The sequence below is a fragment of the Leptonychotes weddellii genome, chromosome 6 (genome assembly GCF_054177405.1).
Source record: "Leptonychotes weddellii isolate Sample4059 chromosome 6, ASM5417740v2, whole genome shotgun sequence".
In the NCBI taxonomy this organism is placed as follows: Eukaryota; Metazoa; Chordata; class Mammalia; order Carnivora; family Phocidae; genus Leptonychotes; species Leptonychotes weddellii.
The window spans coordinates 61,045,699-61,067,549 of NC_138374.1; the positions used below are offsets into that span (position 1 = coordinate 61,045,699).

General features: G+C 42.0%; 1 protein-coding gene and 1 pseudogene across 1 annotated transcript in view; one reads left to right on the forward strand and one right to left on the reverse strand.

Annotated features, from left to right (window-relative positions):
- Positions 1-353: 353 nt before the first annotated feature.
- The window catches only part of ABCB10 (ATP binding cassette subfamily B member 10), a 34,589-nt gene continuing 13,091 nt past the window's right edge, over positions 354-21,851 (reverse strand). The window contains exons 4-13 of the mRNA XM_031035294.2: positions 19,389-19,523; positions 18,217-18,363; positions 16,954-17,089; positions 13,255-13,350; positions 11,911-12,120; positions 9,743-9,822; positions 7,611-7,791; positions 4,979-5,022; positions 2,951-2,985; positions 354-2,234 (exon numbers count right to left, since the gene is read on the reverse strand). Of these exons, the coding sequence (XP_030891154.2) occupies positions 2,003-2,234; positions 2,951-2,985; positions 4,979-5,022; positions 7,611-7,791; positions 9,743-9,822; positions 11,911-12,120; positions 13,255-13,350; positions 16,954-17,089; positions 18,217-18,363; positions 19,389-19,523 (1,296 nt within the window). The 3' untranslated portion in view covers positions 354-2,002. The remainder of the gene's footprint in view (positions 2,235-2,950; positions 2,986-4,978; positions 5,023-7,610; positions 7,792-9,742; positions 9,823-11,910; positions 12,121-13,254; positions 13,351-16,953; positions 17,090-18,216; positions 18,364-19,388; positions 19,524-21,851) is intronic.
- On the forward strand, positions 18,109-18,190 carry LOC115943188 (U4 spliceosomal RNA; annotated as a pseudogene).

The following is a 21,851-nucleotide window of genomic DNA, read 5'->3' on the forward strand; positions in this document are numbered from 1 at the left end:
GTCGTCCACCCGACCCCCCATCAGCAAGTTACCCTGAATAAAACTCTGTGTAAATTGGATGGAGTCACCTGCTTCATTCTCCAGTCTCTAAGTACCTTCTCAGTTTGGGGGATATTTTACTGTCCCTCCCCCACCTTCTAACAGTTTGTAAATAGCAAAAAAATTTTTAAAAATAAAAACAAAAATGAGGACATTAACAATCAGATAGGGAGGAAATGAAAGGAACTTGTAATTACTACTTACTTTTATTTATTTATAATGTTAGTTTTTTTTCTTTATTCCTGAATCTCCACAGCCAAATTCCAGTAGGAAACTGAATGTAATGAAGTTTTATAAGAAGTGACAGACACACATAAAGTTCTCTATAAATTTTAATCCAGGATATAAAATGTTCCCTAAAGACACAATTGAACATTTTGTATTAGAAAAAAATATATAATGATCAAATTCAATTTTGTAAATACTTCTATGGCACAAAGAGATTTCCCTCAGATCCAACCTTGTAATTGTGTTTTGTCTGCTTTCTGAGAACCACATCATAATAGCAAATTGTATAAAGAATACAAGTAAAGCTTGTTAAAATGATTGTCACAGATGTATTGTTTCCTAATACAAAGAACATGGAGTTCATTCATTCACTGAGTTCATTTTATTCAATAATAAATTCCCTTATGTAGAATGAATTATAATACCACACGCTTATCATGAAGTAGTGGTTTCTCCTTCCAGCATAATCAGTGAACTCATCAATACTTAGAACACGGGCAAACTTCCATTTTAGTTACATCAACACAGTTATTTCTTAGGTTCTGGCATCATCAATGTAAAAGCAGCACTTTTTCTTGAGGCAACAGCAAATTAACAGCACTGATTTGAAATATGGCAAATCTAATGGTTATCAGCATTGCTTTCAGAATTTGGAGGCATTTGGGTGAATAAAACTATAACCATAAATAAAAAGAGCTATTGTCCTCTTGTCAGAAGAATAACAAGTTCTGAAAGTTTCTTGATATTCTGTAGAATAGGAAGAACTAAGCTTTCTTCAAATGTTTTAAGGTTGAAAATTACAGTTATTTAGGTTTTTGCTTCATTGAATGAAATTTCAAAAGTACTTAACGGATAAAACCTAAAATCTGGCTAGGAATTATAAATTTTTAAAAGATAACTTTCAAAATAAATGCCTTTGGATGACTTAAATGTAAAATTCATTTTTACCTCTTGATAGTACCTAGCAGTTCATGCCTGACTTTCCACAGTAAGAAATGTGTGAATAATGAAAATAGAAGTTTCCACATTCAAAGGATGGGCTTCTTCCCTTTTTAAAACTCGTCAGGATTTCACATGCTAAAAATGTTGAAAACCACACACATACAAACATGGTGTCATCCCAGAGGAACACATATACCTGAAGTTTCATACCCCTGAAGACACAGGAGGTGGGAATATAAATGTTCCCTTCTCGCTATGTGATGCTAACTATTCCTCTATGTCTGTATGTCAGGTTCACTTCAGGAGATTATCAGAATAAAAAAAGTGACAATTTTCATCTTCTAGTAAAATGAGACACAATGTAGGCAGAATACTACCAAGAGAATTACACAGTGGTTGGCAAATCACCTAAAATAATTAAGCTTTTTATTTATAATCCCCTTTTCAAAGTTGTCATTGGACAACAGCTTCAACCTGTTGCAGCGGGTAAAAAATAAAAATGAGGTGCCATGTTATATTAATTAAAGTATTCCAGGATAAAAGAAAGTAAAAAACCTGAAAATAACTTCAGTGCTATAGACATTTAGAAAGTTACAACTATTAAAACTTTGAATAAAAAGGTCTTGAGAACAGGTAAATCTCAAAACGATATTTTACCTACCTTGGAAAAAATAGGCATATTTTAAATAACCTGAAGTATGATTTACAGATTAGATACCATCTCTAAGTTTTTTTCCTGCAACGATGTTTTGCTCTAAAGCCTCTCATGTTCACTTTATCAGTAATTGCTCCTTTACGCCAAACTAAGCCTTTGCTTGTTCATTAATTTCCTGTATGTCCCATCTGGTTTTGAAAGCAGTTCTTCATGTTTCCCGCATTCTGTAATCCTTCCTCGGTCAAGAACAGCCACCATATTAGCATTCTTAATAGTGGACAGACGGTGGGCAATAATTAACACTGTTCTTCCTTCCATGAGTCGGTCTAGAGCTTCTTGCACAAGGTGCTCGTTTTCAGCATCGAGGGCACTTCAAACAGGAAACCGTGTGAGAAAGCAAAGACGTCAGTCCCGCGCACGCCGCGCGCTCATGTGCTTCCTGTCACACACGCAGTTACCCTACAGGAGTAGCGCATCTTCACCGCGACCAAGATCACCACTTCTACTATATATACACTTCTACTATCTTATTTTTTTATATTATAAAAATACTACAAAAAGGAAACTTGGGACCCTTGATTTCCATAGACCTGCTGTCACAGAAGTAGAAAGCACTCTGTGGAGCTGCTGCTGAGTATGACTCGGGGCTCATCACAAACGGGACTGAACTGAGACTAAAACCCTCCACTTCTTCTTTTTTTCTTTTAAGATTTTATTTATTTATTTGAGAGAGAAAGAATGAGACAGAAAGAGCATGAGAAGGGGGAGGGTCAGAGGGAGAAGCAGACTCCCTGCCGAGCGGGGAGTCTGATGCGGGACTCGATCCTAGGACTCCAGGATCATGACCTGAGCCGAACACAGTCGCTTAACCAACTGAGCCACCCAGGTGCCCAAGAACCCTCCACTTCTGACCCGGCCCGTCCACTGCCTCCCAGCTGTCATTATTAATTCAGACCTGTTCACTTTAAAGTGGGAGCGGGAAAAACTGCATTTTCAGTTGTACCACTTTGAAGTACAGAATAGTAAGTTTTTGGTAAAGGAAGAATTTGGCTTGTACAATCACACAGAGTATTAAGATATGCTCACCTGGTTGCTTCGTCTAGGAGAAGAATTTTGGGATTCTGAAAAAAGAAAAACATTTTTAATTGTTTTTAATATGTTTTTAATGTTCTTTTCTTTTGAAAAGGAACACAATTTTATTATCAAAACACAAACTCTCAGTAATAAAAAGAAATGAAGTACTCATACACGATACAACATGGATGAACCCTGAAAACATTCTGCTACATGACAGAAGCCAGACACAAAACGCCCCATATTGCAGGACTCCATCTATATGAAATGTCCAGAACAGGCACATCCACAGAGACAGAGAGTAGGTAAGTGTTTACCTGGGGCTGAGGTCGATAGAGAAATAAGAGAGGAGGCCATGTGTGACTGGTAAAGAATCTAGCGTCTCTGCCTGGGGTGACGAAAATGTTCTAAAATTGATTCTGGTGATGGATGCACAACTCGGACTACACTGAAACGCACTGAGCTGCACGCTTTAAATGGGTGAACTGTATAGGATGTAAATTATATCACAATAAAGCTGCTACAAAAAAGAAAAGCACGGACTCCTAACTGTGTGAGGTAAGCACAGAAATGGAAGAGTTAGAGGTGACTCTCTGAGCCACTGTCGCGGGCATCGCTGGACTGGACCTTGTTTACAGTGCAGTTTTACCCTGTTGGCCAGTCAACCAGCAGTGTGAGGCGGGATCTAAAGTGAGTAGGACAGAGTCTAGACTCTCAAGGTCCTGCTTGTAGTTTAGTTAGGAGCATCACATAAAACTGAGACAAGGTAAGAGTCAGCTGATGTCTCTAACACATTAAATTCTAGCTGTGCCTAGGAAGTTGCTGACAAGTAATGAAAATGTATGTTCACACAGAAACTTGTACACTGCTTGCTCACAGCAGCACTAGTCACAATAGCCCTAGCCTGGAAACAGCCCCAATGTTCAGCACTGGCGAGTGGGTACTCGAGCCGTGTTGTGCCCGCACAGAGGAATACTGCTCAGCAAGAGAAAGGAGAAAAGGAGGACTGATATAGGCAGAGATGCGGACAGACCTCCAAAACATGATGCTCGTGGGGCGCCTGGGTGGCTCAGTCGGTTAAGCCTCCAACTCTTGATTTCGGCTCAGGTCATGATCTCAAGGTCATGAGATTGAGCCCCGCGTCAGGCTCCACATTGGGAGTGGAGCCTACTTAAGATTCTCTCTCTCCCAATTCCCCCTGCCCCTCTCCCCTTGAAAAAACAAACATTATACTAGTAAAAGAGGCGAGATGCAAAGGTCACATCTTGTCTGATTCCATTTATCTGAAATGTCCAGAAAGGCAAATCAGGACAGACAGAAAGTACATTGGTGGCAGCCTGGCACTAGGGCCGGGAGTGGGGAAAGACTGTAAGTGGGTACAAGGGATCTATCTGGGGTGACAGAAATGTTCTAAAATTGGACTGTGTGATGGCTGAACAACTGTATATTTACTAAAAGTCACTGAAGAGTACATTTCAAACTGGTGAGTTTTATGGTATGCTTCAATAAAGCTGTTTTTTAAAAACATCATCTATAAATCTGAGGAGAGTAGTTATATAACAAAGGGGAAGGCTATCATTTCCTACAAACTACAATGTCTGGGGCCTTCAGCTAAAATGGCTTTCCCTCTCCTCTTAGGAGTCTTGGGTAAGTATTTCCAGTCTATACTACTAAGTTTAGCAGTTGACTATAGTTTATACAAAGAATCATACTTGTATTGTTTTGATATTTTTATATAATCACTGTTTCGCTTGTTAGACCATATACTTCTTCACAGAAGGTCCATGTGTTAAAGTTTTCTCCCTCCAACAACCCTAGCACAGCACTGGGCTCCTAATGCCAAAGAAATCCTTGTTAAATTGGAACAACATGTACTCAGTGGAACTCCCAACTCATCTTTCACCAGAACTATCAACCATATATCTACCCTCCCATCCAAAAAAAACAAACAAAAGGAAGAAGAAGAGTAAATTACAAATTATAAGGTCCCTAATTAAAAATGATAATAAAAAAATTCTGGCCAAATGGCTTCAAGCTTACCTTAAGCAGAGCACGGGCAATTGCAATCCGTTGTTTCTGCCCACCTGACAATGACAATATATATTTTTTAAAACTTGAAAGCCTTAACAAACATTCTTGGTAACAGGTTTTTCTGATAAGCTAAGTGGCAATTTGAAGATAGCTTCTTCTGGTTAGTCACATCTGAGATAGACAGTAGAACAAAGGCCTATTTTTTAAATATATTGTCTCCTCATCAACCTCAAAATTAGTAACAATGATCATAGCTAACATTTATTGAGGAGTTCCTATGTACCAGGCATTGTCTAAAAGCATTATGGTGTTATCTCATTCAATCTTAAAAAAAATCCTATGAAGTAGATCCTGTAATTATTCCCTTTTCACAGATGAAAAACCAAGGCACAAAATAACCACTCCCAGGTCTCATAGTTGGTAAGTGGCAGAACCAAGGTCTGAGTAATCTCAGTAATCTGCCCTCTTAGAACTCAAATTCTACTAAAAGCAAGGGAAGAAACTGGGGGTGCGGGTGGGTAGGAGTGGGTAAATGCAGATGGGACAGACAGAGGGAGGCAGAAAAACATCTATGATAATCCCTTTCCTCCTCTTTGCCTCACACCACCTTCTCTCCTTTACTCCAGGAGACGGGACTCCCAAGTTACAACTGGTAGTCTCAGAGAACACTACTCAGGACTTCTCCCGACTTACTTCATTTTAGAAAACTCACTACCTACATTTTTGGTGATGAAAACAGTCCTTTTTGGTTGGTTTTATTGGATGAAATACTTATTAATAGTACTTACTGGACATTACATTATTTCATCTAAAAGAAGCTCATCAAATGATGAACTGAAATCAAATTACAACTGAAATGTGTGGTGCTCCTAAAAGCTGTCCTCAAATAGGCAGCCCCGTGCTCACAACAAGGGAACCAGAGAAATCCCTTTTTTTTGGAACCTCTGAAGTTGGTGAGGGTGTCAGAGTGCTCTGAGGTGGGCTGGCTCAGCAGCCAGCTGAGGGCTTTGGGTCAGCTCTGAGAAATCCTCAGTGCCAATTAGTGCACTGGGAATCTGTCACTAGATGTCCTTTCTTCCCCCCAGAAAGTTAGCATGGGCTGAAACCTTTGGTTATTTCACTCTGAAATGGGAGCTTGAGAATCCTGGTAGAGGGAAGGACTTGTAGAATCTGTTCCAAGAGAGAAGGTGACACGCTTGTTGGATGGAGTGAGGTAGCTCCCGGCTCCACCCCCTGACGCTCAATAATGTCACCATGAGCAGCTGAAACTGGTTTTCTACCCAAGGAGGTGTTTCAGAGATGCCAGAGCAGGTCACTTTTACATAGCCATGTGTGATTCCACTGCTGCAGTCTTGCAAATCTATCCAAAACATTTTTTCATCCACTGCCTATTGTTTAAAAAAATCATACACAATCAAAACATGTCTGTGTTAAATTTTCTGTGGTCTAACCTGAAACAAAAACTTTTGAGTTGGAGGGGCACCTGGGTGGCTCAGTCGTTGAGTGTCTGCCTTCGGCTCGAGTCATGATCCCGGGGTCCTGGGATCGAGCCCCGCATCGGGCTCCCTGCTCAGCGGGAAGCCGGCTTCTCCCTCTCCCACTCCCCCTGCTCATGTTCCCTCTCTCGATGTGTCTCTCTCTGTCAAATAAATAAAATCTTTAAAAAAAAAAAAAAAAAGTTTTGAGTTGGAAAGGACAACTGCTCCAGTCCAACCCGGCCACCTTCACTCTGACACGGAGGCAGACACCTCCGGGGACAGAGTGCTCATTCCATGGAAGGCAGCACGTGTCAATAACTGTAACGAAAAAATTATCTGTGTTTACCCAAAAATGTATTTCCCTTTAAGTCTACTCATTGGTCTCACTTCTGTATTCTAAGGCAATAGAATACAAGTCTTTTCTTTCCCTCCTGAAAATACGGTACCCAGAATGCGATGCGCTCTAAGGTGCTCTAACATCCCAGGGAACAGCGACTGAGCCTCAGCCGCAAGTCCTGCCCGTGTCCAGCACAGGGCGTGGTACACTGTGCCATGGGGCCAGATCAGGACCAGCTCCTGTTTGTGCACGGCCCTCAAGCTAAGAGTGGTTTTCACATTCCTAAAGGGTTGTTTAAAAAAAAAAAAAAATCAACAAAGGATATATGACAGAAACCACATGTGGCTCATAAAATCTAAAATATTTACTCTCTGGCCCTTTATAGGAGAGTCTGTGGACCGCTGGTCTAACATGTGAAGAAGTACAAAGTGGGGAACAGAGAACTCTTCAATTTCAGTTCTGCTCTATGTTCACAGCCCCTGCCTCCCTGGACAAATCATCCCGCCACCCTGTATCTGTCTTATTTTCTGCAATTTTCAAGGATCTCAAGTTGCAAAACACATTCTTTTCTCAGATGAGAAAAAAGCTGCTGTGGCTGAGTTCTTACTTGGTGGGACACTCCGCGGGAATTTGGGAACACCTTTGAGGTAGAAAGTGAAGGAAACTGGGGAGCTATCCACATACAAAAGAGATTTCAGAAAGGGGAAAGTCCAATCTCATAAACTCTAAGGACAAAAGCCTAATTAGAAATTAATACTGCTGTATGAAATGCTGCAGAGTTCTTTGGAGCAAGAGTTTTTGCTGCCAAGCAGTAACAAAAAGGTACCTGAAAGGAGAATGCCCTTTTCTCCGACCACAGTGTTGAATCCTTGGGGGAAGTTTTGGATGAAAGCACCTGCGTTGGCTACATCAGCCACTCTCTCTATCTGCTCGGCAGTCACCGAGGAAGGGTCGTCTGCACCATAAGCAATGTTCTCAGCAATGGAGCAAGAAAACAAAATTGGTTCCTGCAAATTGGAAACAAAACATTATTTCTTGCAAATTTCAAAATAGACTTCAAGCATATCTAGGAAATATAGTGAAGCTTACTACAGTACTTACATCTAAGAAACTATTAAATTGCTCTCAAAGAATACAGTCAGCCACTGAATAACATGAGGGTTAGGGGTGCTGACTCCATGCCATTGAAAATCTGAGTATAACTTTTGAACTCCCCCAAAACTTAACCACTAATAGCCTATGTTGACTGGAAGCTTTACTGATAACATGAACATTGATTAACGCGTACCTTGTGTGTTATATATATTCTATACAGTGTTCTTACAATAAAGTAAGCTAGAGAAAAGAAAACATTATTAAGAAATCATAAGAGAAAATACATTTACAGTACTGTGTATAAGTGGTCCCATGCAGTTCAAACCCATGTATAAGTGGTCCCATGCAGTTCAAACCCATGTTGTTCAAGGCTCAACTTTATACTACTTTTTTAAGATTTTTATTTATTTATTTATTGGAGAGAAAGAGAGAGCACTTGCACATGCGCATGAGTGAGTAAGGGAGGAGCAGAGAGGGGAGGGAGAGGGACAAGCAGACTCCACACTGAGCACGGAGCCCAATGCAGGGCTCAATCCCAAGACTGGAGCTGAAACCAAGAGTCAGATGTTTAACCAACTGAGCCACCCAGGTACCCAACTTTATACTATTTTGATTCTATTTCCTCATTCTCCATAAATTCTCCCAGCTGACTTTTAAAAAATTCATGCTTTTCCATGAACAGGATTGATTTCATCATGATACCATAGGAAATGAGATCCCATGGCAGGTGCCTGGCACATAGTTGATACTTCATAAATGCAAGCTCCCTCCCTTAGGAATTGGCAGGTATGGAAGGTGCCGGGTCCATCTATATTTTCCAGCTGTGGGCTTCCCACTAAGGATCGAGGGGGAATCCATCTCTATTCATTACTTTTTTTTTTTTTTTTAAAGATTTTATTTATTTATTTGAGAGAGAGAATGACATAGAGATAGCATGAGACGGGGGAGGGTTAGAGGGAGAAGCAGACTCCCTGCCGAGCAGGGAGCCCAACGCGGGACTTGATCCCGGGACTCCAGGATCATGACCCGAGCCAAAGGCAGTTGCCCAACCAACTGAGCCACCCAGGCGCCCCTCATTACTTTTTGAAATAGACACAAACCAGGTAGGAACATGACATTTTAACAGAACCTTGTGGAACAGTCCTAAAAAAGCAAATAAACCTCCAGCTTCTTTTCTCCATCCCTAAACAATATGCGCTACTGCTATCCATATACTACCAAGCCGCCCCCATCACTGCCCCTCCTGCTCCTCACCTAGTGGAGTGGGGTGAGGGTAAGGTCTGAGGAGAAGTTCATTAGAGGGGGAGGCTCAGAAATGAGGGAAACCTCAGGTTTGTCTGCTGTGCACATAGCCTGGTAGTAAAATATAAACAGCTGTGTCAAAATTTTCCTGCACCAAATGATCTCATTAAAGTGACCATATTATACTAACATTCTGCCTTGAAATCTGCGACCTCTTTGCAAGGAGACCCTGGCTCTTGCCGTAGTCTTTGCTTGCTTATTCCTGAAACCCATTATATAAAACAGTAGACTGTGCTGGTGATGAGAATGGGAATTGTGGAAGAGTCAGTAAAAGCTAAAAAGTTCTATCATTTCCTCCCCATCCTCTGGACTACCTGCATTACAAAGTTATACTAGTCCCCAGCCTTGGATCAAAAGTCGGTTTCAACTGGTTCAACTGTTTAAGGTCTTGAGGATACAGCACTATTTACAAACCTAAAAAACATGCGATGGGAGATTAGTTTAGCACATCTGGAGAACTTCCATTCCTCCTCTTTTGAGGGGTTCAAGTCTACGGAAAAGATACATAGTAAAAGCGAATATAAAAGACAGTATAATAAAAATAGAAACCTCTCTTCTTACCTGACTCACTGTCCCAATCTTGGATCTCAGCCAGACTGGATTTAGCTGACGGATATCACGGCCATCGAGACTGATAGTTCCTTGTAGAAAGGAGAGGAAAGTCATGGAGTGTCATGGGGCCAATGACTAATGTAAACACAGAAAGGATCTGGTGGACAAATTCCACATTCAGTTCTTTTAAAGATTCAAAGTATGTTCAAAATCTGCAAACAGCATCTAAAGTCAACGTATTTCACGGCCTTTCCGGGTCTACTGTCCCCCTGCAGTGGTTAGCTCCAAGTAGAAAGAGGTGAGGAGTGGTCCAGCCTGCCTAGCCCACCCACTAGTTCATCCACCCAGCTCGCTTTGCTGCGGTGGCTTCCCTTCCAGAGGGACTCGGCTCCCCGAGAAGATTCACCTGTGCCACGCTGATTCAGAAGCCGAGTCACGTGGAAGGGGCACGCGGCGAGGTGCCCACGTGCTGGCACCAACACTGGCAGTCCTGGCGGAGTTCTGAAGCTGGCACCTGTGACAGTGGCCGCCTAACTCTGGGGCTTGCTGACCATGTCAGCAACTACCGTGAAGGCCTGGTTCTGCGGCAAAGTTTTGAGGAGTGTCCTGGAAATTCAATCCTGCCAGTGATTTTTTTAGCTCTTTTATTACTCCTTAAAATATCCCTTCCTGCATAAATGCAGCTGGAGGAGACTCATCATCCACAGCCACGAATCTGATACCATAGCAGAGCTTTTAAATAATCAGGTGTAATTCTGTGACCCTAGCTAACAGAATTAATTCCACAACACGCAGGGAACTCAGTAATGCTTGGGGATGACGATGACGTTGACTAAGAAACACCATGCTTTCTCCGTCAGGGGCGTGGAATTATACAAGCCAGCCATAAACTTTCATACACTGGCAAAAACCTGAGGTCTTTGACTTAAAAAGTACAAGTGTTCTACAGTCTGCGAAGGCTGGAATTTACATGTAGTTTCTTTTCTCCTTGATATTTATTCACCATGATAAAGAAACTAGAGGCTTCATATTTTGACTTGCTAGGATTTTTCTAAATTCAGAATTTTATAGCAAGTAGAGTGAATCAAAACAGGGATTCCAGAGGCAAACAGTATAGTTAACACCCACTTTAACACAGTGGTGATTCCATGGATCAGGATCTGCAAGTCAGATAATCATCTGGCATATAACCAGCTCTCTCATGGTTTTAACCAAAAAGCACAGATACAAAGATCACAAGACATACTGATTTTAAATTAATGATGTGATTTTTACCTAGAGTTGTTTTCTTGCCGAGAAACACCATTGTTTCCTCAGTCCAAAATTAAATCCATTAATATGGACTATCTACTCCAGGCTCTGATATAAAGAAGGATATAAACTTTATGTGCGGTGATGGATGTTAACTAGACATTTCACAATATATACACACACTGAATCATGTTGCACACTTGAAACTGATATATGTCACTTACATCTTAATTAACAGGATATAAAAAGTAAAATAACATATTCTTTGCTCTAAAAGATGCTATAATCCAGTTAAAAATAAAAACCAGAACAAGAAAAACCCATTAAGAAAATCCCTACTACCTCAAAATAGCTTCAATAAAGCAGTCACATAGAAGGGAGTCCCTGGCTGCCAAATCACCCGTCTGCATGCTAGCCACAGGGCAGTTCATGGGCGCACGCAGCCTGAAGGCTTCCAGAGAGCTTTACAAGCTGAGTGGCCGGCACAGAGTAGCACGTACTCCACGGTGCTGCTGGCGGGCGGTGCTGCTCGGCCACACGTGGGCACCCTTTTGGAGATGTGGAGCAGCCTTGCCCGCCCCAGGAGAGGGGGCATCAGAAGGGCACACCAGCACAGGAGATGAGGAGGTAGAATTCAGGAAGTCACTCGCTCCCAGAGGCGTCCCCTGGCACCCAGCCCTTTCATCAGCTCCAAGTACAAGGAGGTGAGGAGGTCAGACACGAAATACACAAACGGCCTGACAGGACTTCTGTATACTCTTGAAAGTGGCACCTTTGTATAATGGATTTCTTTCCTGGGAACAAGCCCTCTGGCATTTCAGAATTCTCACATACAAGGTCTTTGCATAATTTGGTCCTCTCCCAGAACATGAGAGCAGAGGGGCTGTGGAGAGTCCTCTCACCCTACCATGTGATGAAGCACTCACCAGACACGGGGTCATACAACCTCAGCAGGAGCGACACCACTGTTGATTTGCCAGAACCACTTGGGCCAACCAGCGCTGTGACCGATGCTGATGGGATAGAAAGGCTGAAATCCTGGAATATGGGCACCTCTGGGCGAGCTGGATAGGCGAAATGCACATTCCTAAACTCCAAAGTGCCCTGGAAGCTCTCCTTGTTTAAAATGACCCCTTCTGAAACAAGATAGAATACTATTTATGTAACGCAAAGATCAAGCTGACAGCCGAACTCCGTTCTCCCACTTGTCTGCCTACAGACGGCCCCCGCCCACAGCTCCTGTGCTCACCTGCAGGAGGAGCTCTTACCGGGCACGGCAGGATCAGGCCTCTGCCTAACACTTACCTTGAGCCTGCCCTGCACCCACTCTGTCCAAGGCACTCTACATATGCGCTTGTCTGATTCTCGCAGCCCTGAGAGGCAGAGAGGACCAGACACTGACTCTCAGAGACAACAGGTAGTGGAGCTCGTTTTCACCTGTGGAGCAGTCTGCTTTCAAGCCCATTGCCTTTCCTCTGTGCCACTGCCTCTGTAGTTCCCCAGGGCCAGGGTTTATCTTATCTACTCTAAATAAATATTTTGAGAGAATGACGGTAAATGGGTGGGCCTTGTGCAACAGCTTCAGAGCCTGGTATTACCTTGCTAATGACTTGGGAGAAGCTGCTCAATCTCTTTTAGCTGTGTTTATTTCCTCCAGCCCGTCACACTGGAGAATGCTGGGCTTTCACTCATGATCTGGGGCTAAGCCACAATGTCCTGGGAGTCAGTGAGTGAGGAGTGGTTACTGCTCCGGGCCACACAGCTCCCCCAGACCTAGCTTCCAGGAAAGGAGCTAATAAAGGAGATGGCTCTAGCCAATTAACACCAGCATCCCCTAGCCCACTATCCAAAGCCAAAAAATTCAGAGGCTTTTATATGTGTGATCTGTCTTCCTTTCCTCCACCCTCCCCGCCGCCCAAACATCAGAATCACTGCAGAAGACAAATCTGGTGGACTGGCCAGGGCCCTTCCTATGTGCACCCCTGGGTGGTACTCACTTCCTTCCTGCTGTGGTGGTAACGAATCACCTGCAGGAAGGCACACTGCATGGTCAGCCCCCTCGCTTCCAGGGCCATCCTCTGCCCAGCAGCAGGGCCTGGCACCATCCTTCCTCTCTCACTGCCTGCCCCTCTGATCACCCTTCTCTGCTGTGTGGCAGGGATGACATCCTTGCCATGCTTGTCCTTTGCAAGTAGAGCAGGGAGTTGGTCTAACTGTCCAAAGCCACATTTGTTTAATCCTAGCAAAGAACAAACACATGGGAGACCCACCATTAAAAGGTAGCTCAGGCTCTCTCTCAAGGAGCTCCCAGAGGCGTCCCCCGGCACCCAGCCCTTTCATCAGCTCCGAGTAGAAAGAGCTCAGACCTGAGGACAAGAAGCAAGCATATCTGTCACCGATGCCAGGAAATGACCATCTGCTACTCCCAGACCTCTGCGGACAGTCACAATAACTTGCTTTTAATATAAAATTTGTTACCTTTCAAAAAAGGATTTGAGGCAACCACCATATTCAAAATTCCCTCTCATACCCTTGTTTGCCCTCAGCTTCTCCTCCAATTTCACTGATTTCTAAAAAAGATTAAATGCTTGATTGGGAATTTACAAATGCATATAGCCATAGTAATCAACAACTGAATTAAAATCACAATGTTACAGAGAAAATCTACCTAGTCAAAAAACATAACAATATAAATAAAATATAACACTTACTTAAAAGGAATATAAAACATCTCAATATTCATTTTAAATTCATATCCACAAAATCAAACCCCCCCTTTCAGTCACTCAACAAATAGAACTTTTACTAGGCTAAAAACTGAAAAGGAATTTGGAAATGTTAAATATTCCAACCATCTCTTTTTAAAGTCACCTTTGAACTATGAATTAATGACTTAAACAAACTCCAAGTACACTAGGCCATGTCAACTGCAAGAACATATACTTGTAATACTTTCCCTTAGTAAGGATGCTGCAAAAATACTATCCAAATATTCTTTCTAAGGTATTTTTGTGCATGCATATATTTGTGGAAATTTGTGCAAAATACAGTGGATTAAACTCTTCAGGTTAAATTAAAAATGCACTGGACAGAAATAGATCCAGATAAATATAGTCAATTAATCTTTGACAAGTGAGCAAAGGCAATTCAAAAAAAGAAAGGATAATCTTTTTTTTTTTTTTTTAAAGATTTTATTTATTTATTTGAGAGAGAGAGAATGAGAGAGAGCACATGAGAGGGGGGAGGGTCAGAGGGAGAAGCAGACTCCCTGCCGAGCAGGGAGCTCGATGCGGGACTCGATCCAGGGACTCCAGGATCATGACCTGAGCCGAAGGCAGTCACTTAACCAACTGAGCCACCCAGGCGCCCAAAGGAAAGGATAATCTTTAACAAATGGTGCTGGAACTATTGGACATCCACATGCCAAAAAAAAAAAAGAATCTAGACACAGACCTCACACCCTTCACAAAAATACTCAAAATGGATCATAGACTTAAATGTAAAAAACAAAACTATAAAACTCTTAGAAGATAACATAGGAGAAATCCTAAATGGCTGTGGGTTTGGTGATGACTTTGTAGATAAATACCAAACACATGATCAATGAAAGAAAGAACTGATAAATTAGATTTCATGAAAATTAAAAACTTGAGCTCTCCAAAGAGAATGAGAAGACAAGCCACAGAGTGGGAGAAAATATTTGTAAAAGAAGTACCTGATAAAGGACAGATATCCACAATATAAGAACTCTTAAAACTCAACAATAAGAAAATAAACAACCCAATTTAAAAATGGGCAAATGACCTGAACTCAAAGACATCACTAAAGAAATACAGATAACAAATAAGCATATGTAAAGATGCTCCACATCATATGTCATCAGGGAAATGCAAATGAAACAGCAGCGAGATACCACTACACACCTAATAGAATGACGAAAACCCAAAATTGTGACAACAGCAAAAGCTGGTGAGGATGTGGAGCATCAGGAACCCTCATTCACTGCTGGCGGGAACGCAAAATGGGACAGCCACTTTGGCAGTTTTTTACACTAAACATACTCTTGCCATATGATCCAGCAATCTCATTCCTTTGTGTTTACCCAGAGAAGGTGAAAACTTATGTCCACATGAAAATCTGCACATGGATATTTATAGCATCTTTAGTTATAATTACCAAAACTAGGAAGTAACCAAGATGTCCTTTAATATGTGGATGGACAAATAAACTGTGGTACACCAGACAATGAAATATTAGTCAGTCCTAAAAAGAAATGAGCTATCAAGCCCTGAAAAGACATGGAGGAACCCTCAATGCCATTTACTAAATGAAAGATGTCAATCTGAACTATAGGACATTCTGGAAAAGGCAAAACTATGGACACAGTAAAAAGATCAGTGGTTGTGAAGGGTAAGGGGATGGGAGAAAGAGGCAGAGCACAGAGGATTTTTAGAGCAGTGAAAGTATTCTGTATGATACTGTGATGATAGATACATGTCCAAACCCATAGAATATACAACACCAGTGAACATAATATAAACTATGGACTTTGGGTGATGATGATGTGTCAGTGAGAAAGATCAAGTCAACTTGTGGCAGGAAAGGGGAGGAAAGCTGACTGTGGTCAAGCATGGAATGTGAACAGAAAGGCCACAGGGAGGGGACGTGGTAGTAGGTAAGTCCACTCTGAGGCAGGCCAGAAGACCTGAAGGAACGGGACCGCCCAGATTTGAGACCCTGCAATCCAGCAGGCTCAACCCAGGGGTGGAGAGAAGACCTAACCACATCACCAGCTCCTCCTGAACTGACCCTCTCACTTCCCAAGCCACTCAGCACCCTGAACCGTCTTAATCAGGTTTTTCTTCAAGAGTAGCCAGCAGAGGGGCGCCTGGGTGGCTCAGTCGTTAAGCGTCTGCCTTTGGCTCAGGTCATGATCCCAGGGTCCTGGGATCGAGCCCCGCATCGGGCTCCCTGCTCAGCGGGGAGCCTGCTTCTCCCTCTCCCACTCCCCCTGCCTGTGTTCCCTCTCTCGCTGTGTCTCTCTCTGTCAAATAAATAAAAATCTTAAAAAAAAAAAGAGCAGCCAGCAGAACTAAAATGCTATTTTCAGGGATCTCTGGAAATCTCAGTCCAGAAAATATATATTCTCACTTGCCTGCAGATGTCTAAGGAAAAGCCTCTATCTTTAAACCCTGACAATAAAAATCTCAGGTTGAGGTGACACTGTGGGATACCAGACTTCCGTTGACCAGACCTCAGGCTATTTATCTAACCTTTCTATCTCAGTCTTCAAAGAAAGGAAACAAAAAGCAGGAAATCTCTTGCCCCTTGTTGGCTGGGCATGCCGGAGAGGTACAGAAAAGAAAACCTCGCTGACTTCCCACAGATTTGCCTCCATGGACCTTGCTTCCCTTTAGCCAGGAATGGACAACAGAAGCTGAACTCTGAGAGATTCCTGACAAAAGCAAGCAACTCTGTTTCATGAACTTTCTAATTTATACCGTTTGATTGTTCATCAATTTTGAACATGGTTGACTTCTTACAAAAGGAATTTTATTCCCCAGTGATTTGTCAGTCGGGAAACTACCACTACCACAGGACTGTGGGTTTGTGTTCACACCTGTTCAGCACTGTCCTCCCTCCTCCCCACCTCCTAGGGCCAAAGCAAACAAGCTGTCTTAATATGCGAGTTGGAAAATACGGCTCCGGTATGACCCTGAGCTCAGTGAGCCACAAGAGGCCTGTAAAAATCCTCAACTTCCCAGCCAAGGAACCGCCCATCTACATGGGATCACATTCATATCTTTATTTCTTCTTTCAAAGTCAAGTTGGACTAACATTCTAGGAAATGTTTTTTCAGTTGGAAATTAATGGATGAGAGGTGGTATAATGGGAAAGTTAAATTTCTATTTCAGAAACAATAACCTGATTTTTAATTTGTAAATCTCAAGCCTATTTAAATTATATACCTCCAATGCTTAATCCAACCCAGAAAGCATACATTAGGAAGGACGAGAGTTCACCCACGGTCATGTGGGCACTGCCCATCAGCAGCCCTCCTTTGTACAAGACAGAAAGCACGATCAGGTTCCCAGAGAGCCCTGTCTGTCAAATGAAGAAAAAAGAGATGTCAGGTGGGAACCACAGACCTAAATGCTACAAGGATTAACATGGCCTATAATTTCCTTTTTGCATTTAACTATCACAACAAGATTTTTCCAAATAGTAAATTTTAATCTGAATTTCAAATAAAAAAATACTTTTGAAATATTATAGTACTGAAGAAAATATACTCATCAATAGGAAAACTAGAAGCTAAGACACCCATCTGATTCCTATTTTACTCAATCTAGTCAGTTTGCAAAGGAAAGAACAATATTAAGAACTCCCTCCGTAAGGAGGAGATGAATATATAGTTAATATGTGTGTTTATATATTCTAATGTGACACCCCGAGCAAAGCTGGATAAGCAGTTGGAGTCCTGTCTCTCTTATCTGCCTTGAGCGTTGTTAGGTGCGTGGTGTCTGGTCAATGTTGCCTTATCTGGGCCTCTGCTTCCTCCATGTCCCTAAATCATGATCATTATTGAATCACCTGAAGTTCTTTCCAATTTGAATACACTATGGATTTCCCCTCATGGTGATTTTCTATTCAGTGTCGTATTTGACTTTTGATCAATGTGATCAATTTTTTCATACTTCTTTCTTGAGATACATTGAAGTTATTTTGGTTAATCCTCAGTGGGTCTCAAACTGCCTGCATCAGAATGACCTGGAGGCCTGTTAAAACGGATTGCTGGCCCCCGCCCCAGAGTTTCTGATTCATAGGTCTGGAGTGAAGCTGAGGATCTGCACGTCCAGCCAGGTCCCAGGTGAAGCGGATGCAGGTGGTCTGGACCACACCGGGAAGCTGTCTGATCCCATGCTGTTTTGGTCTCATCACCCACTGCCTTTTGTTGCATGTAGCGGTTTTCCTCTTCTTTCACAGAAATAGTTTATGAATGCTCACACCTAGTCTTGAAGTGGAATAGAATTATTTTCTATTCATGGCAAAGTCACAGAATAAAAATGTCTTTCAGTCATAACATCCACCCTTTGCAGTCTTTTTAAAATGATCTACTTACCAGCTTTGCGCAGTGGCAGTATCATAGCCAATGAGGTTTATCCGAGGTGCGATTATTGCTAATTGAAAAAAGAAATAAATAAAAAAAAAAAATAAAATGATCTACTTACTGCTCCAAAGAAGCAAGCCCGAGCAAATGCTTCTTTCCTTGCTAACTGCATCACGTGGTCCACTTTGCTGGTGTATTTCTCTATTTCAGTCATTTCTTTACCAAAAGCTCGAACAGTTCTTATATTTCCAATACGTTCCTCAGCTAGCTGGGAGAATAATAAATACATTTCAGGGAAAGGAAAGTCACATTTCAAGATTTCTACAGGCAAGTTAAAATGGGGCTCTCATTTTTTTTTAAAGATTTTTATTTATTTATTTGACAGAGAGAGACACAGTGAGAGAGGGAACACAAGCAGGGGGAGTGGGAGAGGGAGAAGCAGGCTTCCCGCAGAGCAGGGAGCCCGATGCAGAGCTCAATTCCAGGACCCTGGGATCATGACCTGAGCCGAAGGCAGCCACTTAACCAACTGAGCCACCCAGGCGCCCCAGGGCTCTCATTTTTAAGACACTACCAATAGAAAGCTGCTCAGGATACATGACTAAGTCAAAAATAGGTTACAAAGCAGAATATATGAACAATCCTATTTTTGGAAACAAATATTTATCTATACATACAAACATACAGATACATATTTATCTATACATACCATATATAAGTAGATAGAAAGACAAACAGGAGGGCTAATAAACAGACACTGAAATATATTTTTATGCAGAGAAAAAAGATAGATAAAAAGGATAGGCTCTAAAATGTTAATAACATTCATTCTGAGAGACAGGGTTGTATGTGTTATTTTCCCTCTTTATATTTTCAAGCTTTCAATTACAAACACACTTGGTTTTTGTAACATGAAAATGTAAGTTATTTTTAATTTTTAAAAAATACAGTATTGGATAGCATTACAAAGCTTCACTTATTAATTAATAAAGGACAGAGTGTCATGCAGAAACTATTTTCAAAATATAATTAGCTTTTCCATCCTATAAGAAATAGTGATGGTAAAGCACTAAGGAGTTCATACGTGTTCAGTCAGGTGGGATCTACACCAAGATGTAGGTAGTAATGTAGTCTAGAAGGCAGAGTATTTTCGGTTTCTAGGATCTTGAGGGCCAACTTAAGGAAAAGTAAGTACACTTTTGAAAAGCCGAAGTACATCTCTTAGGGTGTGCCCACTAGTACCTTGGCTCTGAGTTCATTCTAGTGGAGACCACACAGGGGAGTGGCCTTTACCTGAGTGGCTTGTGCCAGGGAATCCTGTGTAACTTTGGTTAGTTTCCGTAGATAACGTCCATAAATCACAGCAAGGATGGATATTGGAGGCACCACACTCAAAACAAAAGTGGCCAGATTAGGTGAGACAAAAAACTGTCAAAAACAAAAGCCAAAAGGTGTTTGTTACACAGAGTAGCAAGACATTCTCATTACCTACTATAGGGGTGTGTGTGTGTGTGTGCGTGTGCGTGTGCGTGTGTGTGTGTGTGTGTGTTTAAATTAACAGGCAGGTTTGAAGGTGCTGTCTCAAAGTTGTACACCCTGTTTTGGTGGAACTTTTCGGACATCTTCAATCTTCATAAAACTCCATGAAAATTCAGCATGCCACACAGGGGTAACATGGCAAAGCTGCTGAAGGAAGGATGGAAATATTCTCCCCTCCAACCCTGTACCATTGCTGATACAATGCTGTATACAGTAGGCGATGCTGCTCAACCACAGAGGAGAGGAAGGCAGGACAGGAGTAACAGAAGGAGGCCCACGCGGCTCCATGCTGACCAGACCACACCAGGAATTCTTTATTCCAGTCTGGATCCCCTCGAAGGCACTGAAGAACCAGAGCAATGTGTCTCACTGAAATGGCCGAGATGGCAAAGACACCACAAAAACCCCTATCAAATGACAGATGAAAGAGGACTCTCAGCAGGGGGTGGAACTAACAAGTGGAAGAAGAGTTAGAGCTGTTTCCATGGCTCAGAGGAATGACGGTTCAGCAGGATGGATGTGGACTCAACATAAGGAGTTTCAACAACTGGAGTTGCTCAAAGAGGAAGTAATCAACTTCTATAGAAATAACATAGTGGGTTTTCCTGTCAACCCTGCAATTTGGTGACTGGATTTTTAATGGCACTAGCATCTATTCAACAAATTGTTAAAATCTGCCAAATCTCATTTGCACAGAAAGTAGTATAATCAGCAAAAGGCTTTCTTCAAAAGCTGAGGAAAAGTTGCACACGGAAATGTACAGTAATAGATGGATCAACCAATCATTCGTTCATTTTCTCATTCAACAGCTCGTTACTGAATGCCTACACATAGCACACGCTATTCCAGGCACCTGGAAGATAACTGACCCATGTGGAGTTTTATCCAAGGGGAGAGCTAGATAGCAAATGGGTAAAAGAGGGACAGAGAGAACAATTTCAGGTGTAATAGGGTCTTGGAAGAGCAAGTGACAAAGGCCCTGAAGCAGGAATGAGCTTGGCACCTTCAATTTATGGAATGATCCCTCCTGAGCAGACAAGTCATGCAGTTCAGCAGGGCCTCGGGATGATGGCTGCCAGCAGGACACACGCAGGGGGAATGATGCAATCAGGGCAGGCCTGATGGTTCTGGGGCCTGACTACACGGGAGCTCAAGCAAACCATCTGCATGGGGTGCCCTCTGCGGTGGGGCAGGAAATGTATCAGTCCCTTTCCATTCCACAATCCGATGTTACCAGCTCAGTCTGCAACACATCCTTCTGCTCTGGATTGAGTGCTACATGAAGCAAAGACGACATAAGCCCAAGCTATTCCACTTGGGGGATGGGATAAATTACAGTCCTCGTTCTAGGGATCTGGAACTGCAATGCTTAAAATGCATTGCATCACATGGCTACTGAGCACTTCAGATGTAGCTAGTGTGACTGAGAAACTGAATTTTTAAATTTGTTTAGTTTTAATTAAAATTTAAACTTAAAAATGAATACTCTATTTCTATTCATTTACTGGTAAGGTTTTAGGTATGTCTGGAAAACCTGGTACGTCAGTCTACTTTTTCAATGGCAAGTTTTATAAATCTAAATGAGGATGAAATATTTCCAATGAAAATTTAGCATCCGAATTGAGATGTTCCATAAGTATAAAAGACAATGGACTTTGAAATCTTAATATGAAAAAATAATATTAAATATCAGATTAATAATTTTTTCTATAAATTACATGGTGAAGTGATACTTTGTTTATATTGGGTTAAGCAAAATATATTATTAAAGTTAATCTCATTTCATCTTTCTTTTTGCTTTTTAAAATGTGGCTGTTAGAAAATTTAAAATTACCTATGTGGCTTGCATGACATTTCTCCTGGCCAGCAGCACAGGTCTGATGAGTGAGGCAAACAGACAGGACAGTACTCAAGCCACCCAGTTAAGGCAGGAAAGAGGCTGTGGGGGTAGAGAGAGCTCACTTCAGTGGAATATAGATCTACTTCTGTGTACAGAAGGATGGAATTTACCCTCCTCCTTACAAGAAGAGGAAAGGCAATGATTCCTTGGTCTTGTCAAGATAACACTGCCTTTTTGGGGTCAGGGAGAGAATGTAACTTACAATCTTTCCTTTAACCCAACTGCTTGGCACCCAAAGGGCTCCCTCCACCTGTTGCTCTTTTCTGCAACATTCTTTCACACAGCCTTAGAAAACCCAGGCAAAAGATGTCCATCGA